Source organism: Platichthys flesus, chromosome 5 (genome assembly GCF_949316205.1).
Source record: "Platichthys flesus chromosome 5, fPlaFle2.1, whole genome shotgun sequence".
Taxonomy (NCBI): domain Eukaryota; kingdom Metazoa; phylum Chordata; class Actinopteri; order Pleuronectiformes; family Pleuronectidae; genus Platichthys; species Platichthys flesus.
Genome location: NC_084949.1, coordinates 18,690,431 through 18,710,339, shown reverse-complemented (window position 1 = coordinate 18,710,339; position 19,909 = coordinate 18,690,431). Strand labels below are relative to the sequence as shown.

The 19,909-nt window shown below is 41.2% G+C and overlaps 2 protein-coding genes across 5 annotated transcripts; one reads left to right on the top strand and one right to left on the bottom strand.

Annotated features, from left to right (window-relative positions):
* The first annotated feature begins 8,606 nt into the window (after positions 1–8,606).
* On the top strand, positions 8,607–10,866 carry slc25a4 (solute carrier family 25 member 4). Its single transcript, XM_062388686.1, has 4 exons — positions 8,607–8,805; positions 9,518–10,004; positions 10,106–10,246; positions 10,354–10,866. The coding sequence occupies exons 1-4, from the start codon at positions 8,695–8,697 to the stop codon at positions 10,509–10,511; spliced, it is 897 nt and encodes a 298-aa protein (XP_062244670.1). The 5' UTR covers positions 8,607–8,694; the 3' UTR covers positions 10,512–10,866.
* cfap97 (cilia and flagella associated protein 97) lies at positions 10,865–17,802 on the bottom strand. 4 transcript variants are annotated; one of them, XM_062388681.1, is made up of 6 exons: positions 17,670–17,780; positions 17,490–17,584; positions 15,605–16,489; positions 15,187–15,467; positions 13,180–13,330; positions 10,865–12,378 (listed from the first exon to the last, which is right to left on the bottom strand). In XM_062388681.1, exons 3-6 carry the CDS (start codon positions 16,461–16,463, stop codon positions 12,251–12,253), a joined length of 1,419 nt encoding a protein of 472 aa, XP_062244665.1. In that variant the 5' UTR covers positions 16,464–16,489; positions 17,490–17,584; positions 17,670–17,780; the 3' UTR covers positions 10,865–12,250. The 4 variants fall into 4 exon arrangements, with proteins under 4 accessions (XP_062244665.1, XP_062244667.1, XP_062244666.1 ...); XM_062388683.1 differs by having other exon boundaries at positions 17,557–17,584; positions 17,670–17,778; XM_062388684.1 differs by adding an exon at positions 12,965–13,019 and having other exon boundaries at positions 12,242–12,378; positions 17,490–17,800.
* Between the last annotated feature and the right edge of the window lie 2,107 nt (positions 17,803–19,909).

Sequence of the window (19,909 nt, the reverse complement as noted above, 5' to 3'; positions counted from 1 at the left end):
GAAGCCCCTGGTTTCAAGAGGGCCCGGTTTATTCATGCAAATTTACTAAATAACATTTAAATGCCACTTCTTCGCCATTAGCCTGGCTCTGGCTCAGGCCTCTTTGTAACAACTGTCCTTGCTTGACTGATATGTCAAAGTTGAGGACACGGCGAAAAAAGACGAGAAAGAAAATACCACACAGGCACTGACACCGGGATCAATCCGATTTGGAATGATTTAGCATTTCTACGTTTTGAATAAAAATGAGAGCGCTAGACGGTGGAGCAGTTTGATTAGTGGGATCCTTAAGTCCCCCGGAGCCTTCAGGGCCTTTTCTCTCCTCCCTCACTGCCAAAAGAAAAGTCCTCTTTCTCTCTTTTCACAGGTCCCTTGGTACCCCAGCTTTTTCCTCACTGTTGGTATTACAAAATCCCCATTGAAAACAACCCTTGTCACCTGTCAACTAAGCCAGACCGGTTTGCTAGGTCTTTATCCCCAGCACATACACTCACACATATACACAGAGGCTGACTCCCAGGCCCCACCCCACCCCCATTTATGCACATCTCTCCCTACATTCATACACATACATAGACACAACTGCAAATCCCGACCGCACACACACACTGACACACACTCACGCCCACCCACTCACCCATGCTCACACACTAAAACCACATGTCTGAGAGCTGTTACTATAGCAGTTTAAAATTCATTACCCTGTTCGCTTTAACAAACGTCCACACTGGGATGGGCGGCCTTTCAGCTGCGCTACTGCCGAGGCCCGAGCCTTCACGTGCACGGAGAAGGAGAGGGCCGCTGCATCGTGGGCCGACTCTGACGACCTGTTGGGAGAAACCAACACAAACAAAGAACACTGAAATGTGAAAGTAAAAGACAAAAAGAAAGTGTGAGGTGCACAACTTGAACTTCCTGATGACACAACCCAACATTAAATAGAGATGGTTATGTGTTTGTTTATTTGAAGCTAATCTTAATTTATTGGTGGAATTAAACTCAACAAACGAAGTATTTAACTTTTAGGAGAAGCATATATACAACAAATATTTGCTTAAAAATGCATTATAATGAAATTGCAAGCAGACATAGAACATCTTCAAACTATTAATTTATCCGGGGGGGGTGATCGTCTTAATTACCTCATTCGACTTTTGGGATTTCCCAAGTTGAGGTCACGGTATATCCCACCACTCACACGTGCATTTATTTACTAACTAAATCTTGATAACATCCATGAGCCACACTGATAATGACTTTTTTAATTTTTCCTCCTGGTTTATTTCCTTATGTTATGTCTTAATGTATCTGTGGCCAACTGTAACTCAGGATAGGAAACTTAACTGATGCTGCTGGCTTTCACATTAAATTAATTTAATATAAGTTTTATAGGGCAGAGTGAGGATTCATCATTAATCAAATATATCACTGCTGTTATACCAAAAATAATTAAATAGACCGTTTAAAAAATAAACACTTTTTAAAACGTTTTCTTCTTTTCAGAGAACAACATTATAGTTGTTATTAATCATGAATAAGGTGGTTATAAGCAGTTTACAAATGATGGCTAAATATATGTTTTAACAATAAGGAATTTATCAACAGGGACATTTGTGATTTAGTTGTAAGTTTATCGTTTCCAATAATTTACTGATCTATATGAATAAATGTCCCCTGGCATTATCACATTTCCACTCAAATAAAAGTATCCCTGCTTCTTAAATCACCATCACAAATGGATAATGAACACCTCAGTTGTTACTGAGTGAAAGCTTGTGCAGAGCAGCAGTGCAAACCTGAGCTTAAGTAAGAGACCCACAGACGGGTGTCGGGTGGAGGTGGTGGTGTTGGTGGAGGGGCTTTTTAACTGATGGCCGTAAGGGTCAGAGCAGAGGGTGGTCATCCGGCCCGGTCACTTAGCCAAGGCCCAGCGTGCCCCGAGCAGCCGTCGCTCATTAACCCGCTGACAGCCGCTCCGGACACCGATGAGCCTCGCCTCACACAGAAGGGTCACCGGGTCAATCAGCCCTCTCTCCGGCCATCACATCAAGATGGACGCACAAGCAGAGACTTATCCCCCAATCAAAGGGTCAGGGATGCATTGTCGGCGTCACTCACACGCACGCACACACACACACTCACACACACACACACACACAAAGTCTAATCAAAACAAATTGATTTATCAAAGGTGTTAAGAGTTTAAAAAAATGAATAACCTAATCTAATTTAAAGGTTTTCAGATGACACAAGACGTATAAAGATATAGAGACATATGTTTGACTGAATTTTTGTGACATTAGTATGAAAAGTACAATAGAAACACAAATGTGTAGCCCAACCAACAATATAATAGTCTAGTAAGAATTTCTGAAAAACAAAATTACACTTCATGTTTTTATTTTAGTAGTGACATTATAGAATCTCTAATATATGTAATCAAACATTAATCTAAACCATCCACTATTTAATTATATTTAGTAAAAAAGTAAGCGTATATTTAATTTGCTTTTCATAGACAAGAGTCCCTAATATCTATGTTGTAAAGAAACATATAAATATAAATAACGCTAAGGCCTGTTTAAACAGAGTTAAACTGACTTTAAAATTATTCCAACGAGTCAGCAAACCTTAGAGGTGTTGGTATGACATTCCATAACTGAAGTGCTGCAGCCTTGAAAGCCTGATGGTGCTTGGGATAACGTAGCTGGAAGTAAAGGTGGAGTGGATCAGTCAGATATGCAGGGGCCTGATGGCGCAGGGCTCCACCAGCGAGGATTTTAAACTGAATTCTGTATGTGACAGGGTGCTGATGAAGAGGAGTAAGTGTAATGTATGAAATACTTAGAGGACGTAAAGTGCTGGTTAGGTTACTTTCAGATTTAAAGTTTATATATGAAGGGTATTTAAATAGTTTTTTTTTCATTTCGGTTGGTTCCAGGTTCCTCAAATATGAGGACACATGTTGTTTTTCTTCATGTGGGTTTGACCAAAAGAGCCAGATGCAATGTGAAGACTTCACTTCTGTCTCTGAGCCATTTCTGATATTTAATAATTTCTTTACAGACTCTATGGTTTTTAATCATTTAATTAGCAGTGGAAATATTTGATCTCCTCTTTTACTTTACCATTAGTGTCCCTACAATTGTCTGCACTTCATGCTGCAGTCACAACCGTAGTAAGGGATCTGCATCTTCCAGTCCTCCTTTAATTGGGTGAAGTCCCAGCTCTTTACTCTTTGTCTCTGAATACAAGACGAACATAAAAGATGTGCAGAAAATTGGGCCCAACCTCTCCACAACACAAAGGCAATGAGAAAACCACTACATTTTAATATGTCCATACCACCAGTATCGCACTATAGGGCCGCTGGTTAAACTCCTGACCCACTGTGTGACTGAGGGTTCCTCATTAGAAACTCTAATTCCAGAATGAGATTAATCCAGAGACTAAAACGACGACAACCATTTGGGCCTGAGGGCCTTAAATGATCTCAGGGTCTGAAGAGGGTGTTGTCTCTGAGAGAAGTCTAAAGAAAGGCTGAATGAAGTTCACACACTTATAGGAAACCATCCTCTTGAGGGTCCTACGTAGATTACTCCTCTGAGTGGATGAGGGTTCTTGTTTTCTGAGCGAACGCGAGTCCAAGAGGAATTCTTTTATCGTGAGTGAGAGATGAGAGCTGCTTCTTGGTGTGAAGAAAACAAAGCAGTGGGAGGAAAACGATGCTTAAACGTCAGGGGTTTTGTTCCTGGCTTCATACTCTGTTGTGGGGGTTGTTGCAAAATCCCATTTAGATCTCTGCACCTGGTGAGAATATATCCACACGCATGAAACAATCAAGTGGTGGAAGTAAATGATGTTTCAATATCCTGTTTACATAAAACGTAATCGCTCATCTGGATTGTTTGTGTTGCATGATTACTGATTCATGCTTTTACCTGTATTTATTAAACCTGCAGTTTACAGGGACTTCTGAATAAAAGCTACAAAAAAAACTACAAAAACACATTTTTGATAGAATCTTGACAATGAGCTTTTTGGGCTTGGTGCCTCTTCAGGTAGGTTTAAGTAAAGATTAACTTACCCTCAACTGACTTTTTGATTTCATCAACTGGGGCAGATAAAGACTAAACCAGTGAATAAACCTTTGGACATTTCCTATTCTTATCTCACCGCCTCCGTAAACCCTGAAAATGAACTTCGAGCAACGTTTACTTTGTCTGATTTATCCAATTAAGGGATCTTAATCGAATCAAGTCTCCAAAGGCCAGCGTCAGAGCTGGAGAAACCTCTGAACCCTGGACACTCCGCAAATATTGACCTTAAAAGCAGCAAATGCTAAAGTTGATGTAATTGGCCCCTGACATTTTGTTGGTGAGTTTATTTTTCAGTAGAATTACACTAACACCACTTAACAGATTTCCATGAAACCTGGTGGAAGAATGGGAAATGGGCCAAGAGAGAACACAGTACATTTTGGCAAAGATCTGGACAAAGGTGTAGAAAAAGGAATTTTCCATTTCTTTAACATTGTGAGGCAAGTTTGACTTTTTAACTGATTTCCCACGAAATAATTAATTTAGAGGACTGATATCGGTGAGTGTGTTAAATGTGATGCAGCTTGATTGAATTCAAGGGGACTATTGGTCCTTGGTGGAGGTATGGGATCTACTGAGTGGAATTCTAGTTCAATTACATAAAGAAACATTTAATAAAAGAAAGATTTATTAATGTAAACAAGTGCATCTTTGGCTCTGTTAATTACATTTACTAAATTTGAGATGACGTCGAGTCCAGCATGATCTGCCATGTCTCCTCTTAAGTGTTTTTGAACCAGTTTCACTCAGACATTGCCAGTACACACTGAGCTTCAAAAGTTAACATTTGTTTGACTCCAGCCTCAGACCTTCTCCTCTTCACACTCTTCCGCTCTCTCTCTCTCTCTCTCTCTCTCTCTCTCTCTCTCTCTCTCTCTCTCTTTCCCCCAGCCCCAGATCTGCTCACATATTCCCTCTCTCCCATTTTTGGATTTCACCCCACCTCTGGTTCCCATGAACTTCTTTTTTCTACTCTCAGCCTCTCTCCCTTGGCCCCAGTGTCTCTCACCCTCAACCCCCACTCCTGCCATGTCCATCCCTTCGTCCCCCCACTGACTGTGTGTCTCCAGGTCTTCCTGATTGGTCATGGGGATTTCTCCTCCTTCTCCGCAGCAGCGTGTGTATGTGTGTGTTTACGTGTGCGTGTCACCGTGGCCGCTCGGCGATGGGCACTGCCCTGACTGCGGGTGAGAGAAGTCAGCTGCATGACGCTGTCTCCTGTTTTTTTTAAACCCACACAGACACACATGTGCCTTTGACTCATATTGTCCTCAGTCAGTGTTAATGAAAACAGGCCAACAGCCAATAATGGCACCAAAGAGAAGAGAGAGAGAGAAACAGTTAAATAATCTCCTTCTCTCTGAGCCCTGGAGAGCTCAGTCTGTCTGTCTGCTCAGGAGATCTCAGTGTGCGTCCACCAGAGGATTGTACTGTGGTGACTTTAAACAGGACACTCGTGGGACGGAGCATTATGAAGAAATAATTAGCCAACATCCTCTCTTAGGAAGGAGCTGAGTTCTTCTTGATGCATATTGTGTAAAAGGTTGTGATAATGTGACAATGCTGCTTTTACTATTTATATCAGAGTTAAATGACTGCTATGGACTTTAATTTGATGTACTGTTTTAAAACATCCTGGAGATTTCTACATAACTTTAATTCAGCTTTATCCATATTTTTCCTATAGTCAGCTAAACCAACAAATATTTTATTCCACTACAGAAAAAGTATTGTCAGTGTGTACAAAGTCTGATGTAGTTATACTATTATCACTCAGCCACAGTGTTGCACTTGGTGACATGTTCATTTCAATGAATATGGCCGTGTTGGTATTAATCTACCAATCTACTGAAACCTGTGGATATTTCTCAATAAATGTGCAATTTACTACTGTTTGAGTAATATTTGCTAAAATAGAAAGTGTGCAGCTGTTTTTCTCCTTTTTAAAAAACAATATATTAAACTATACCTGTGACTGGTTTATGTAACCATTAAGAGCCATATAGGCTTCAGGCTGAGAGCTGAGAGTGCAGCTGCTACTTTTAAGCCGTGTTTGTATATAATGTTCATGTGTATATACACATGTATACATATTGAGATTTAACTTTTTATCGTTGCAGCACAACTCTACATAAGGTATATTTACACATATATACAAACACACATATGTATATATAGTTTTGCAAAGTTGTGGCGTATCAATACAAATTTAAATCTCAATATAATCTCTGTGTTTCAACTCTGTTATTCCTTTCATTCAATTCAAAGCAAAAATAATTTCCTAACAAAACATCTCAATGGTGTGAAACTGTTGGAGTCAGAATCAACCAGTGGCTTCATGCTGGTGAGTTTTGACCCTAATATCTGTAGTTTTAACCTTGTCTGACAGTCGTAATCTCCATTATCTTCACGTCTGAGCTGCTCTGAGATAGACAAAAAAAAAGATGGTTTTCACAGTTGCTCCTTAACATATGAAATCAGTGACTGTATGCTGCGCTTAACGGCTTTGTGTACGCTTGTGTGCATGTTTATATGTGTGCGGCGGGGAGGGGGGGTCTAACTGTCTAACACCTGCAGCTCTTCATACTCAAAATGCAAATCCAAGCCCACACCCCCTCTATGACCCCTCCCTCAACCTCCTAGATCCAAGGTTACTGAGCAACGACTTTCGTAAATCTAGATCAGATTTAAATAACAGTGCAAAAAGAGTTGCAACGGCACTCAACACAGAATTAAAGCTTTTTATGGAAATAACGCGCACAGAAAATGTCGGATCCAGATGATTCATTGACCAACGTATTCTGCAAAATCAAATCTTATCCCACAAATAGTTTGCACATTTTCAGATAATAGCTCTCAAATATTGGTGGGTTTTTACACATCCTGATAATAATAAAGTATTCTCTGAAAAAATACGATATAATTACACCTCTATAAATAACTCTTCATCATCAATAGCAACAACATTGTGGTTATTTGACAGATTACAGTAAATGGTAAATCCGGTGAATTTGAGTAGTTCACTTTAATATTGTCAAAATAAAGATTCATAGATTTTATTTCATTTCAAAGAAACTGACATTCTCCTTTACAACTGAGAACCATCAGCTTATAAAATGGTGTGTGATTATAAACAGTCCCTGGCAGCCCAGGATGGAGACGCTTTGTGAATTGGTAACAGTTAGTGAAGTCTCTGAGCTGTGAGACAGCAAAAAAATGTGACCTCTGCCTGTCTGAGAGCAGGTGCTAGACCAGCCTCCGTGTCAGAGCACCTGCTTCACTGAAGGCAACAACATGAGCGAGAAGCTGATCCCCAACCAGCTCTGAGGTTGCAGCCCTGCAGTCTGACCTCTGACCTGCTGGTGGGTAAGACTTAGGAGCGACTCTCTTTGGGGGGACAAGTAAAATGGTGCATTATCGGCTGTTTTCTATTGTTGTGTCTGTGGAGGGTTGAGTAAACCAGGGGGGGAAAGCACCTGTTTCACTGGTTTATAATATTTGCTCTGTGGGGACGCTCCTTACGCTCTTGAACGTAAGCCAGCTCTCTAGTGCCATCCACTGGCCAGTTCAGACACAACACACCAGCATGGAGACCAGAGGACAAACTGGAGTTGTATTTAATAGCTGTTTCGTACAGCTATAATAATTAACTTAACAGAAAATTGTTTCTACAGTTGAACCAAACGAGGACAGTGGGTCGGTGAACAACTTCATGATCATACTGTTGTTGTGTAAAGTCAGACATAATCTGATTTCCGTTGCGATACTTCACAGCAAAATTAATCAGAGTAGTTTGGCATGCTTTCCGGTGTCACACTTAATTTGAAAGAGAAACACTCTCTTCCGTTCTTCCACTTTCAAACCATCTGCAGACGTGACGCAGGTTTTCAACAGGTGCAAAAAATGAATGGGCAGCAAAAAAAAAAGTCAGTTTGCTGCAAAGAGTCAGCCTCAAATAAAGTAAATTACAATAAGACAAAGTAAAAGATGTCATACGGAAATGTTTATAGGAAGGGAATCTCTATTTATGGGTCTGTTATGATGTGAAATGTTTAAATGGGTAACACTGTGTAGATAATAATTGAAACCTTGTTTGATTCATTCTTTAGATACGATTCAATAAGTCCTCGATTCATTTTGAGTATTTTGGAAACTGACTTGTCAACACAGGTATATGTCTGGTTTGTGGCAGACAAGTTCCTCTGCGGCTGCACTGCAGGTTGAAGGGAAACTACGTTATTACCATGATGAGAATAAGATTAGATTAACAAATAAACACATTGAAATAAATCGTTACATTCATCCTAATTCCATTTCACTGAGTGTGCCCTTTAAACGTCCCCGGCGCAGAACTTGGCACTGGGCACGAATATGGCGCAGGTCCTAACCTTCGACCTCGGATATTTATCCAACCTCGTTTTTCCGTTTGACAGAATCCAAATCCATCATTCAAAATTCTCGCGATAAAGGCCGCGGATATATTAGGGCAGATGGAGGAGCCTCGTCCACTTGGAGGGGCGTTGGGTTTCCTTGAGGACCAGTGTGAGGTTTGGAACAGTCAGGGGTCTCGAGTTTGCACCAGAAACATCCAACCATGTCGGACGCGGTGGTCAGTTTCATCAAGGACTTTTTGGCCGGTGGTGTCGCCGCTGCCATCTCCAAAACTGCTGTCGCTCCTATCGAGAGGGTCAAGTTGTTGCTGCAGGTAAAATAATTGATCCAACTGTTGCCCACAGCGTGGCCACGTGTTAACTGCCTTGTGCGTAAAGCATGCGTAAATGTTGGATAACTGATCAACCTAACATCAAATTGTACAAATGGAATTGGTTTTAATAGAAGCAAAGTGTACTCGTGGGTGAATTGGGTTCATTTGATCCGGTGCGTAATGTCAAGTGGCACGTGGTAGCTCTTGCGTCAATGAAGAGATGGTTTTACGCACCTGACTTTGCAACGTTGCTGCTCGGACGGGGATGGTGATAAGTCCTTGACATGTGATTCCATAAAATCAAGACATCAATAATTTATGATGCTATCTGTTTATAAAGTGAATTTTTGCCCCACTTTCACAGACGACCGCAGTAATATTCAGAGAAATTGAATTGCTAAATTTAACTTGGAGTAAGTAATCCAATACAGAGCAGAATCTCAAGTGACAGGTGAAGAGCCTGGAGGCCGCTGCCACCACTACAGCATGTGATGCCTGGATACAGAATAAGAAACACCTACTTATATTACGTTAAAATAATAAGTTACCAACAGTGAAATAAAACATATGAGCACATACTTTATCGTTATCATTATTATATAGGCGTCACAAAGTTAATTTGCACAACATTTAACCATATCATATTAACTCCCTGTTGTATGCACCTTTTTTTTATTTTTTATAAATGATCTTTTCTTGTCTCTGCCTGCAGGTCCAGCATGCCAGCAGACAGATCACCAAGGAGATGCAGTACAAAGGCATCATGGACTGTGTGACCAGGATCCCAAAGGAGCAGGGCTTCATTTCCTTCTGGAGAGGAAACCTCGCCAACGTGATCCGGTACTTCCCCACCCAGGCCCTCAACTTCGCCTTCAAGGACAAGTACAAGAAGGTCTTCCTCGGTGGAGTGGATCAAAAAACACAGTTCTGGCGCTACTTCGCTGGTAACCTGGCCTCCGGTGGCGCAGCTGGCGCCACTTCGCTCTGCTTCGTCTACCCTCTGGACTTCGCCAGAACCAGACTCGCCGCCGACATCGGAAAGGGCACAGCCGAGAGAGAGTTCTCCGGTCTCGGCAACTGCCTCACCAAAGTCTTCAAGAGCGATGGCATCAGGGGTCTCTACCTCGGCTTTAACGTGTCAGTTCAGGGCATCATCATCTACAGAGCCGCCTACTTTGGATGCTTCGACACAGCCAAAGGTGCCGCACATCTGTCCCACCTGACCTTTAACATGTTTTCAACATCTGTGTGTATGTGTTTTCCAGTAATGAGCGAGTGTCTTCCCTCTTCCCTCGTGCAGGCATGCTGCCAGACCCGAAGAACACGCACATCTTCATCACCTGGATGATCGCCCAGACGGTCACCGCTGCGGCTGGTATCATCTCATACCCCTTCGACACCGTCAGGCGTCGCATGATGATGCAGTCTGGACGCAAAGGAGGTGAGCGACACTCAAGTCCTTTAACTGACCAATTCTATCCGCTTGGTGCATTTTTACACAGTTATCATGGCATGGACGCATCACTAACTCAGTCTCAATTTCCACAGCTGATATCATGTACACGGGCACAATGGACTGCTGGAGGAAGATCATCAAGGATGAGGGATCAAAGGCCTTCTTCAAGGGGGCCTGGTCCAACGTGATCAGGGGCATGGGGGGTGCCTTTGTGCTGGTGCTGTACGACGAGATCAAGAAGTACACATAATAAACTCTCTCATCTCCGAGGGCCGATGGGAAACCTTCTCTCTGTTTGAGTCTTAAATCTTGGGATCGGGTGATAACAGCTTGTGGTGAATTACAATGTGGATATGTGCTCCTCTGCAGCAGCCCAGGGAGGGGAGGTGCATTTGACCTGGGTTTAACATGCCTCCCTCTGTATATATCCCATCTATCCTGTGCGTCATCACATCTCCAGTCAACCACCGGTCACTGCCGCCATATGCTCCTCATGTTAGTCAGATTGTGAAGCAGTTGCTGAGGCCATGTAATATTGTGTTGTGACCACTCTGACCCATGTATCCAACCTCATAAACTATTTTATTAAAGATAAAAATGTATAATTCAATGGTCCAGTCTTTTTCCAACACATGTTCGATTGTTACGCCCAACACGTCATCTGCTGTTAAATGGACATGTCACAGTAAAACACATTAATGATGGCTCTGTTCTATTCAAGAGTCACAGCAGCTCTTAGTGGCAGCACAAGGGGAAAATGTAGCAATAAATACAAATAACATTGAAATATAATGTAGAATGAGCAAGATATAGATATACTAAATACAATATTAGGGTGTTTTTTTCAACGCAATTTAAAAAGGTACATTTATCAAAAGTCCTTTGTAATATACAATATGTGTAGCCCTCTTTCTTAGATTTGGGATTTTAGTCGTATACTGTGGGTCTTGATGCTGTTACTACTGTCAGTGTAAACCCAATACAGTTAAAATTTCCCGGATTTTCACTTCTAACAATCTGTTCCAACCAAGAATCCATTAAAAATCCTCTTTCTCTTAATAGTAGTTGGTCACGAGAATGTTAGACAATTATGTAAGATCAACTATTCTCCAAGATGTAAATAACACACTTCTTATATTGGAATGAGCAGCCTTTTTATTCAAGTATTAATATATTAATAACAAGAAATATTAACTTCCCTATAGCCCTGTAATTTTGTTTACAATTCTATAGCACATCAGAATTTGAACAATTCTGAGAAATTGCAGATATAAACCAAAACGTCACTTGCTGATATAATAAATACATTTATTTTGTTATTTTTGTAATGCATAATTTATAATAGCAGTTGATGTAAAGGCAATATCTTCTACAGAAATGCACCCAGCGATCTTAACACCGTATTGAGAAGCCACAGTTGAACTATTAGAGGGATTAATTAGAGAGCATTGTTTGCTATACTTCAGCATCAAAGAGTCTCCAGCAACATGCTTCAAAAACTGCCTTCAAACACAAGGGGCTGTATGTTCTAGGGAGTTTCTCCTGGCGGCCTCAAGGAAGATTACATTACATTATATGTCATTCGGCAGTCACTTTTATCCGAAGCCATTCAACATCTATGAGGGGCCATTCAGGGGTTCAGGATCTTGCCCAAGGACACTTCGGCATGTAGATGGAGGAGAGTGAGGATTGAACCGCCAACCTTTTTGTTGGAGGACAACCACTCTACCCCTAGGCCAGATAATATTCCAGTGAGCCCACGAGAGAGAACAGCAGGAGGTTCTCTGGATGACTAACGGTGAGCGAGTTGGCACATTGATGATGTTGCAAACCTCCATCGACGCAAAGCCAACAAAAAACAGACAAAAAATCAAATATCTCAATATTAAAAAGCAATGCTGTAAACAAGGAAGACATCGACGATGATGATCCGGAGACCAGGGAAACTCCCGCTGTGTTCTTCGTATGTAAAAGGAGAAACTCTGGAGTTCATGTCTGAAAACGGCTTGAGTAGCTGCACCGTTTTTGTGACGTGGGTGCAGGCGTGCTGCCGGAGTCTGTGGTGGTGGAAGCTGCTCTGGAGCTGTGTCTGGTGGAACCAGCAGACCTGGGACCCACTGCACAAAAGAAAGACACTTATCACTACACGCTCAGAGGAAATACCAAACATTTTTCAATTTCTAATTTCTACATGTCAAAGTGCAGGTAAAGACCCACACACATCAAATTCCCATTGAGCAGCTTTTATTCTACTTTGCTGTTTACACGATAATGCGATAAAGATGCAAGAAAAATCTGCCTTTAATGTCATCCCCAAAACTCCTAGATTTATTTAAATCAACAATAAAAGTGTTTTTGCGATAAGAGCAGGAGCTTCAGCTAAGTTGTTATTGACGTGTGTTTCCAAGGCTGCTTTGCCCAGTCTGAAAGTCGTGCTCTGTAGCCATCTGATGGCAGCAGCACCGTGACACAAGCTGATTCTCTTTGCCCGTCTTAATTACACCATCAGATTCAAACACCCACAGGCTTCTACAGAACAGCCTGTTCCCACCTGTACTTAGCAGTGACCACGTGAGATCAGATCACTCAGTCAGGACAGATATTAAAACAAGGTCTGAGGTCAATGACTCCCTGTGAACCTACTTTTGAAGAAGGATAACCGCAAGGGCTGTGTACTCAGGTGGTAAGAAGCTGTGAAGTTACCTCAAGAGTGGGATTGTCTAAAACTGAAAATCCACATTTCCTGACCTTCCTGGATCTGTCGTACATATGAAATATGTAAATGGAGGAGAGACAGACAAGAAATGCTTGTTTTTATAAACAGTCATGTGTAGAAGAAGACCCTGTAGGAGCAGGTGTCCAGTTGCCAATTGAATTTTAACACAATAAAATTGTCAGAAGGAGAACAAAGAACTTGCCTGAGTTTATTTCGAAGGAGGACCTGTCTTTCCGAGACAGTGGGTAGACCGGACCTCCATAATATGATGCTAGTCGCTGGTAATCTTTCTCCTGCTCGGAGCGCTTCATACCATATGAAGGCTTGGCAGACTCCAGTCGCTTCAGGAAAGCCTGCAAGGAACACATTCATTTCACATTTTGAGAATCCATTCTAAATACATATCTTCTCGTACCACGAAATAAATCAAACCACCAATGCAACCGTCTTGAAATGGTCAGTTTCAATCATCTGATTGTTTGGTTAGTGGATTAAACGTTTGAACATTCCCATATATTATCATAATTAAAGTCAGCCAGTATCTCTGGCTGTGTGTTGCTATATCTTACTAAGACGTAAGACTCAAAACAAACACTTACAAATTCTCCAAAGATCTCCTGGATCTTACAGTCACTGCAGACAGACTCGTCACCTACGTAGTTCTCCAGTGTGTGAATAATCATAAATCTCTCCACTTCATTAGAAAATGTACCTTGTGCAACTGGCCAATCATGAAAGTGCACAACTAGTTCTACTTGTGCAGGACACATGTGTGATGTGTTGGGTGGATACACTCATCAGCCAGCAGATTCAATTACTTCCCTCTAAGAATAGAGAAGGCGAAATGCATGACGTAGAGAGAATCAGGAGGAAGAAGAGTTTGTCCTGATAATGACGGGAACTTATTCCTCTATTCAAAAGCAATAGGTATTGAATGTCTAATCAGTAAAAATGACTAACATTAGTGACTATAAAAGAAAAGAATGGGGAGTTTCCCCTGTTTTCCCTCATTAACAGTAAAAAAAAATGCCTAGTCCAGAATGAACTTGCTGAATTAACACTGCTGCTGGTCTGAACCTGTGGTTTTATGACTGCGTGGTCAGGCAGAGGGATTACAGGAAGAGAGAGGCTGCAGCTGCAGACGCTGAACTGTCTGTTAATGTCACTCTGTGGGTCTGAGGCGAGCCGCCCACCTGCTGCCGTCTGTCTCAGCCCATCCGTGTCTGCTTTCAGGGTGACACTCTACATCTAGTATCCTTAAACATATAGCCTGACGTATTCGTTTCCAATGATCTTTATCATGTTCACAACGATATTAACAAGGCAGAAAAGATTTGCATTTATGTTTAAAGTTTTTGGAGGAAGATTATGTCTATTTCTTATTGAAGTTCTATATATTGGGATGTATTTTTTCCACTATAGTGACACATATCACAAACTAAACTTGACCTATATTTTCATCTATACATCACCACCTTATATTCTATGATATTTGGAAGATTTGCAATTGTTTCATTGTGGTCAATGGACTGTATTTATATAACCTCTCCAGTCTTATCAACCACACAAACCGCTCTACAGAAGTCGTTTCTATGTCCAGCAGGGCTGGAGGCGCTGGGGATCAAACCAGCGACACCGTGGCTAGTGGACGACCCTCACTACCTCCTTGGCCACAGTCGCCCCATATATTAGGATGATATTACTTTTCTTTTTATCAAATAATCAAATTGAGATCTCTTTTGCAAGAAAGACCAGAGAAGGGCAGAAGACAAGCAAAAACAAACACAAACAAATTTGGCAAACAGGACAAACACAGAACAAGCAAGACAACACAATCAGAGACATACTGAAGATTGTATGGTAAAAGTTTCCATAATAAATCAGTTTGGATTATACGACAAAAAACCCTCTGGAATTCATATCATACGTTGCAGAGATTTTAAGAATTTAGTTCTCTTCCTGTTGTTTTTAAGGGCAGCCCAATCTTTCATATAGTTCACAGTGATGAGTATGCAATGTCTTGTATTGGAGAGAGACAAGAATACATGCTATTTGCAAAGGGTGAGATTTGGACTCTATTAATAGAGTGTTTCCACATCTTCTCTACTACCTTCCATGGATCCCATCCCACAACCGATGTGTGCTGGTGATCCCGACGAACCTTACTCCAATAAATCATTGTTCATTCACACGGATCGATCTCACTCACCAGGTTCTCTGTCTCGATGCGCTTCTGATCCCGACGCCTGTTAACTGCGCTGTGATGAACGTGAACGGCAGGCAGGTGGCCGCCTCTCTTGGTTTTCTTCTTCGCCGCACTCTCTGGTCCGGGCTCTGCAGAAAGGCGTGAGAGCACCCGGAACAGTCGCTGGTTCTCCTGATCTATGCGCTGGACATCGTTGTTGTTGAATGAGAAGTTCTTCCTGCTTTTCTGTCCAGGATAGGAGGCGGCCGGTCCACCTCCAAATTTACTATCTGAAATGAAGGAGCCTGGAGAAGGAAAAGGTTTAAGTGTTTTCATTTTCTTTAACAGAGTTACTGGGTCTGAGGCATCTACTATTATGCCCAATACTTTGCATAGTCCAAGTTAAATGAACATAATTGATAATGTTTGTTTGTTAACTTACACTCTGAGTCCTCGTACTGAGGTGTATCGCTGAGGCCACTGGAGGGCACACTCTCCTGCTGCGGCTCCTCTGCCTCTGTGTGGTTCAGGTCCAGCGACTGCATGGGGGTGATGTCAGGAGAGGAGAGGGGGCTCACGTTTGTCACTGTATCGTCCGACTCCTCTGTACAGCTGGTGGTCATGTCCTGAGATCCGTCCCCACCCTCTGTGGACCGTCCCTCTCGAGGGGATGAAGACGTCTTCTTGGGTTTGTGAGGGATGGGGGTCCTGCAACTACAGCTAGAGCAGATTTCTGAGTCCTCGTCCTCGGTGGAAGAGGAGGATGGAATTTGGCTGCGCAATTTTCTTGTGGGTTTTTTAGAAGCTTGTGTATTTCTCCATTTCGAGTGTTTGGAAGTGGACCCTGCCTCTTCTTCAGTCTCATCTGGACTCTGGTTGTACATGTCCCTATCATTTACCTCATCCACCAAAGCCATGGATGTCTCATTGGGTCTTTTAGAGAGCACCTTGTAATCTTCCTCACTATCACTGCTGTCACTGCTGATGCCTTTATCTGACATAGAGGCTGCAGATGATAGGTTAGAAACCCTTCGCTTACTTTCCTCCTTTGACAGAGAGCTGTTCTTTTCACTTTCCCCACTGCTTCCGTTGCTGTTAACTTTCTGCCGGTGTTTTTTTGTCCCATGAGTCCTCTGGGACAAACCACTATTTGCTTTTTCAGTCTGTCTTGCTCGAAGCTTCTCTTTCACCGGTGGATTTCCGGTCGTTTCACGTCCTTCTCTGCAGACGCTACCGTCGTCAGCATCACTGTCGAAAAATGAATGATCCACCTCATCTTCAACTTCACTGGAGGTGAGCATGACTCATCTGCTCTAAGCCACTGGACCTGTCGGAGAGTGTGAGGATGACGTCATTTATACATTAAAGAACAACAGCAGTCCATAATTTAGGGACATTTTACATAACATTACCTTTACTTTATAATACAGCTTACCATACTGGTCTGTCATTACATCCAAACAAAAATAAAATCATGTAGCAAACTCATAAAAGTATCAGTCTACTGTTTTCAACATGCGTCAGGTGAGCAAAGAATTAGAATTAGTTATCTACAATGGATGCACGTTAGACCTTAAACAATTGATGTCCGTTAAACTCATCGATAGAAAATAAATATTTTTAAATTTTTAAGTGTAAATAATCTCTAATAAATATCCATATTTGTGCATAAGCTTTAGTTATATAATACAAGGTCAGTGTGCTGGATAGAGATGGATTGTTTTGACAATTTAAGTTTAGCATATTATTATAATTATATATTTTTAAGAAGGAGAAGCTTGCTTAGTTACTGGCAGAGTAACTTCACTTTAGATGTTTTACTGCGTTTGTTTGGTCTGTTGGTTTTCTGTTTTTGATGCAAAAAAAGTGTGAATGAAATCGGTTTTAAAAGAGTAATATTTGAATAACTCAACAATCATCTGATTCACTTTTCAAGCACAAATGCAAAGAATTTGCTGGTTCAAGCTCCTTAAAGAAGAACTTCCCATTTGATCTGTTTCATATGGCATCATGAAGTTTGGTAATTTGATTTGAGGACAAGCCCTCCAAACATACAAGGGATGTTCACCATCTAGTCTTCTTAAAAACAAGTTGAATATCTTTAGAGGCTAAAACAAAACCAAGCATAGAGACGTCGCCTGTAGCTTGAGGAGACTGAGATGCAGAACTGTCATTGATTTGCAACTGAGGAGCTGAAAGCTGCTAACACGCTGGCATGGTCTTGTGTCTCATTTGAATGAATAACAACGAGTGCACATATTAAACTCTATTAGTCAAACACTGTAATTATGTATGACAAACATATTTAACTTGAGATTTAGACCGACCAGCTCTTGTTATGATAATCCCGGGTCAACAGGGACACTCTCCTCCGCACAGTACACAGCAGCTCACCCAGGGAACATGATGGAAAGCCTTGGACCTGGAAATGAGGTTGATATCCAACTAGCTTAACTAAACTCCAGCGGGTTGTAGCTAACTTCAGCGGCGTGGCAGCGAGATCGTACCTGACGTCGAGAGACAGACGCTGGTTGACGAGTCGGTTGATGAGCAGGAGGAACACAGAAACCCTGGTGACAAGGGACAGCTCAGATCGTGGCAGCGGTAGCTCGGGGAGTCATTTCCGCTCAAATCGTGCCCGCGGTAAGTCGAAGAGGCATTTCCGGTGTCAACAGAAGCGGCCTCTGATATTTAAAGGCAGCTGCCTATGTTCCACGATGTGAGGTTAGAGCTGCCTCTGTTAGGACACTGTTTAGAGGCAGATGCCTTTGGTGTAACACAGGTTGGAAGCAGCTGGGACTGTCGCCACAAGTGTTTGTCTGAGAGCAACTTCACCTGTTAGTGATTTATTCAATAAGATACACACTCAAAATGAATCAACAAAAGCTCCACATCTACCAGATCTATATGCATGGTGTTGGTGTCTATGGATTGGTAAAAGCTCGAAGACTATTCTCAGTATCACGTACAGTGTGTCTTGCTACTGTGCCTGAGTAAACTGTGATAAACCTAAGGAGAAATGCACATTTGTATCCTTTCCTCAAAGGTTCAATGTGTTGAATTTAGTGACATCTAGTGGTGAAGTTGTATGTTGCACCTAGACACCCTTTACCTGACCCTCCCCTTCCAAACACTTAAGAGAACCCACGGTGGCCTTCAGTTGTCATAAAAACTCAAAAGGTTTAGTTTGTCCAGGCTGGATTACTGTAGAACAAAACATGGCGGCCTCCGTAGAGAGGACCCCCTCCTGATATAAATATAAATAATTTAACTATAAAGGGCAAATTCTAGGGTAAAGAAAACAACAAGCCTTACAATTTAGATGAAACACACAGTGATAACATCACTAGGATTATTTTTATATTAAATTTCTGACAATAAATCCCTTTCACCTAAATCCTGAACACTGAACCTGTATATTTGATGTAACAGCATATATATGCAAGAGAACCTGGGTAAAGAGCCATAACCCCTAACCCCTGAGACACTTTTTGGGGATGAAAATAGATGAAAACTAATAAATGTCAATATTTAGCATAGAAAATATGTATTTGGGAATTCGTCCGTATTAAAATGCAGCCACATAAACGAGCATGTTTTACAATACAAGTGGAGAAATACAGATCAATTATTCTTGGTGCTCAGAACAGTAACTCGCTAATAAACATTCACAAACAGTGACAGCTGTATCTAATGTTTCTGTTGCCACCGGAAGTGCCGCCACGAGCTGCCGCTGCCACAGGTTCGAGCTCGTGGTCTCTCGAGCTGCCAGCGAGACATGGCGTCTAGTAACAACAAGACGTCACTTCCTACCAACAGTTGCTATGCGGCAGCCAGCAGCGTTAACCGGACAAATGGATAAATGGTCAAGAATAAAACAAATTTACACTCCAAAGTTATTATAACATATTTTATATATATATATATATATATATATTGTGTACATTTTTGGAATTTATTTATATATATTTTAACCATTGTCTTTATTTATATATTTTGACTTTTTTGTATACCTTTTTGCCAGTTTTTAGTTTTTTTTTTTATTCCTAACGTGTTCTTATTGATCTATCTTATTTTATGTCGTTGATTTTATTGTAAAGCTCTTTAAGCTGCATTTTATATATGAAAAGTGCTGTTTAAATCAAATATATTATTATTATTATTGTTATAAGTAACGATTTAAAAACACAGAATACATTACAAGTATACAACACTTACCTACGTGTCCAGAGACGGTTTGTTCCTTTATCCAACACGAGAAATGAAAATTGAACAAGGAGCTCCAGACACAGTAAAAGAGACAGATCCCCTTCAAAATAAGAGTTCATGAGACTCAAAGTCCTACTTGATGAGTTGGATAAGTGTTATACTCTTCATCCAACAGATTATATTATTGGGAGTCGGTAAAACTCCAAACCAGTTTTTGAATTGTTATTTTCATCATGAACTATATTAATTAAATTTAATCTCACATGCAATTTCTAAAGTGGTTTGTGTTTTATTCTGCAAATTGATTTTATATTTAAATGTTATTTTTATATATTGATTAAATACCAAGTGTCTGCGTCAACATGTTAGCACAATCTGGCTTTTAAATAGAGATTTCATAGAGACACCAAAATATAACCCCACATTGCCGTGATTTGCCCTGACAGTCAAAAGTAAAACTAAACCCAAACTATTTAAACATACATAGGAACAGAAGCTGTGGAGGAACAGAGAAGAGGTCATTTAGTTTTTCCATGGG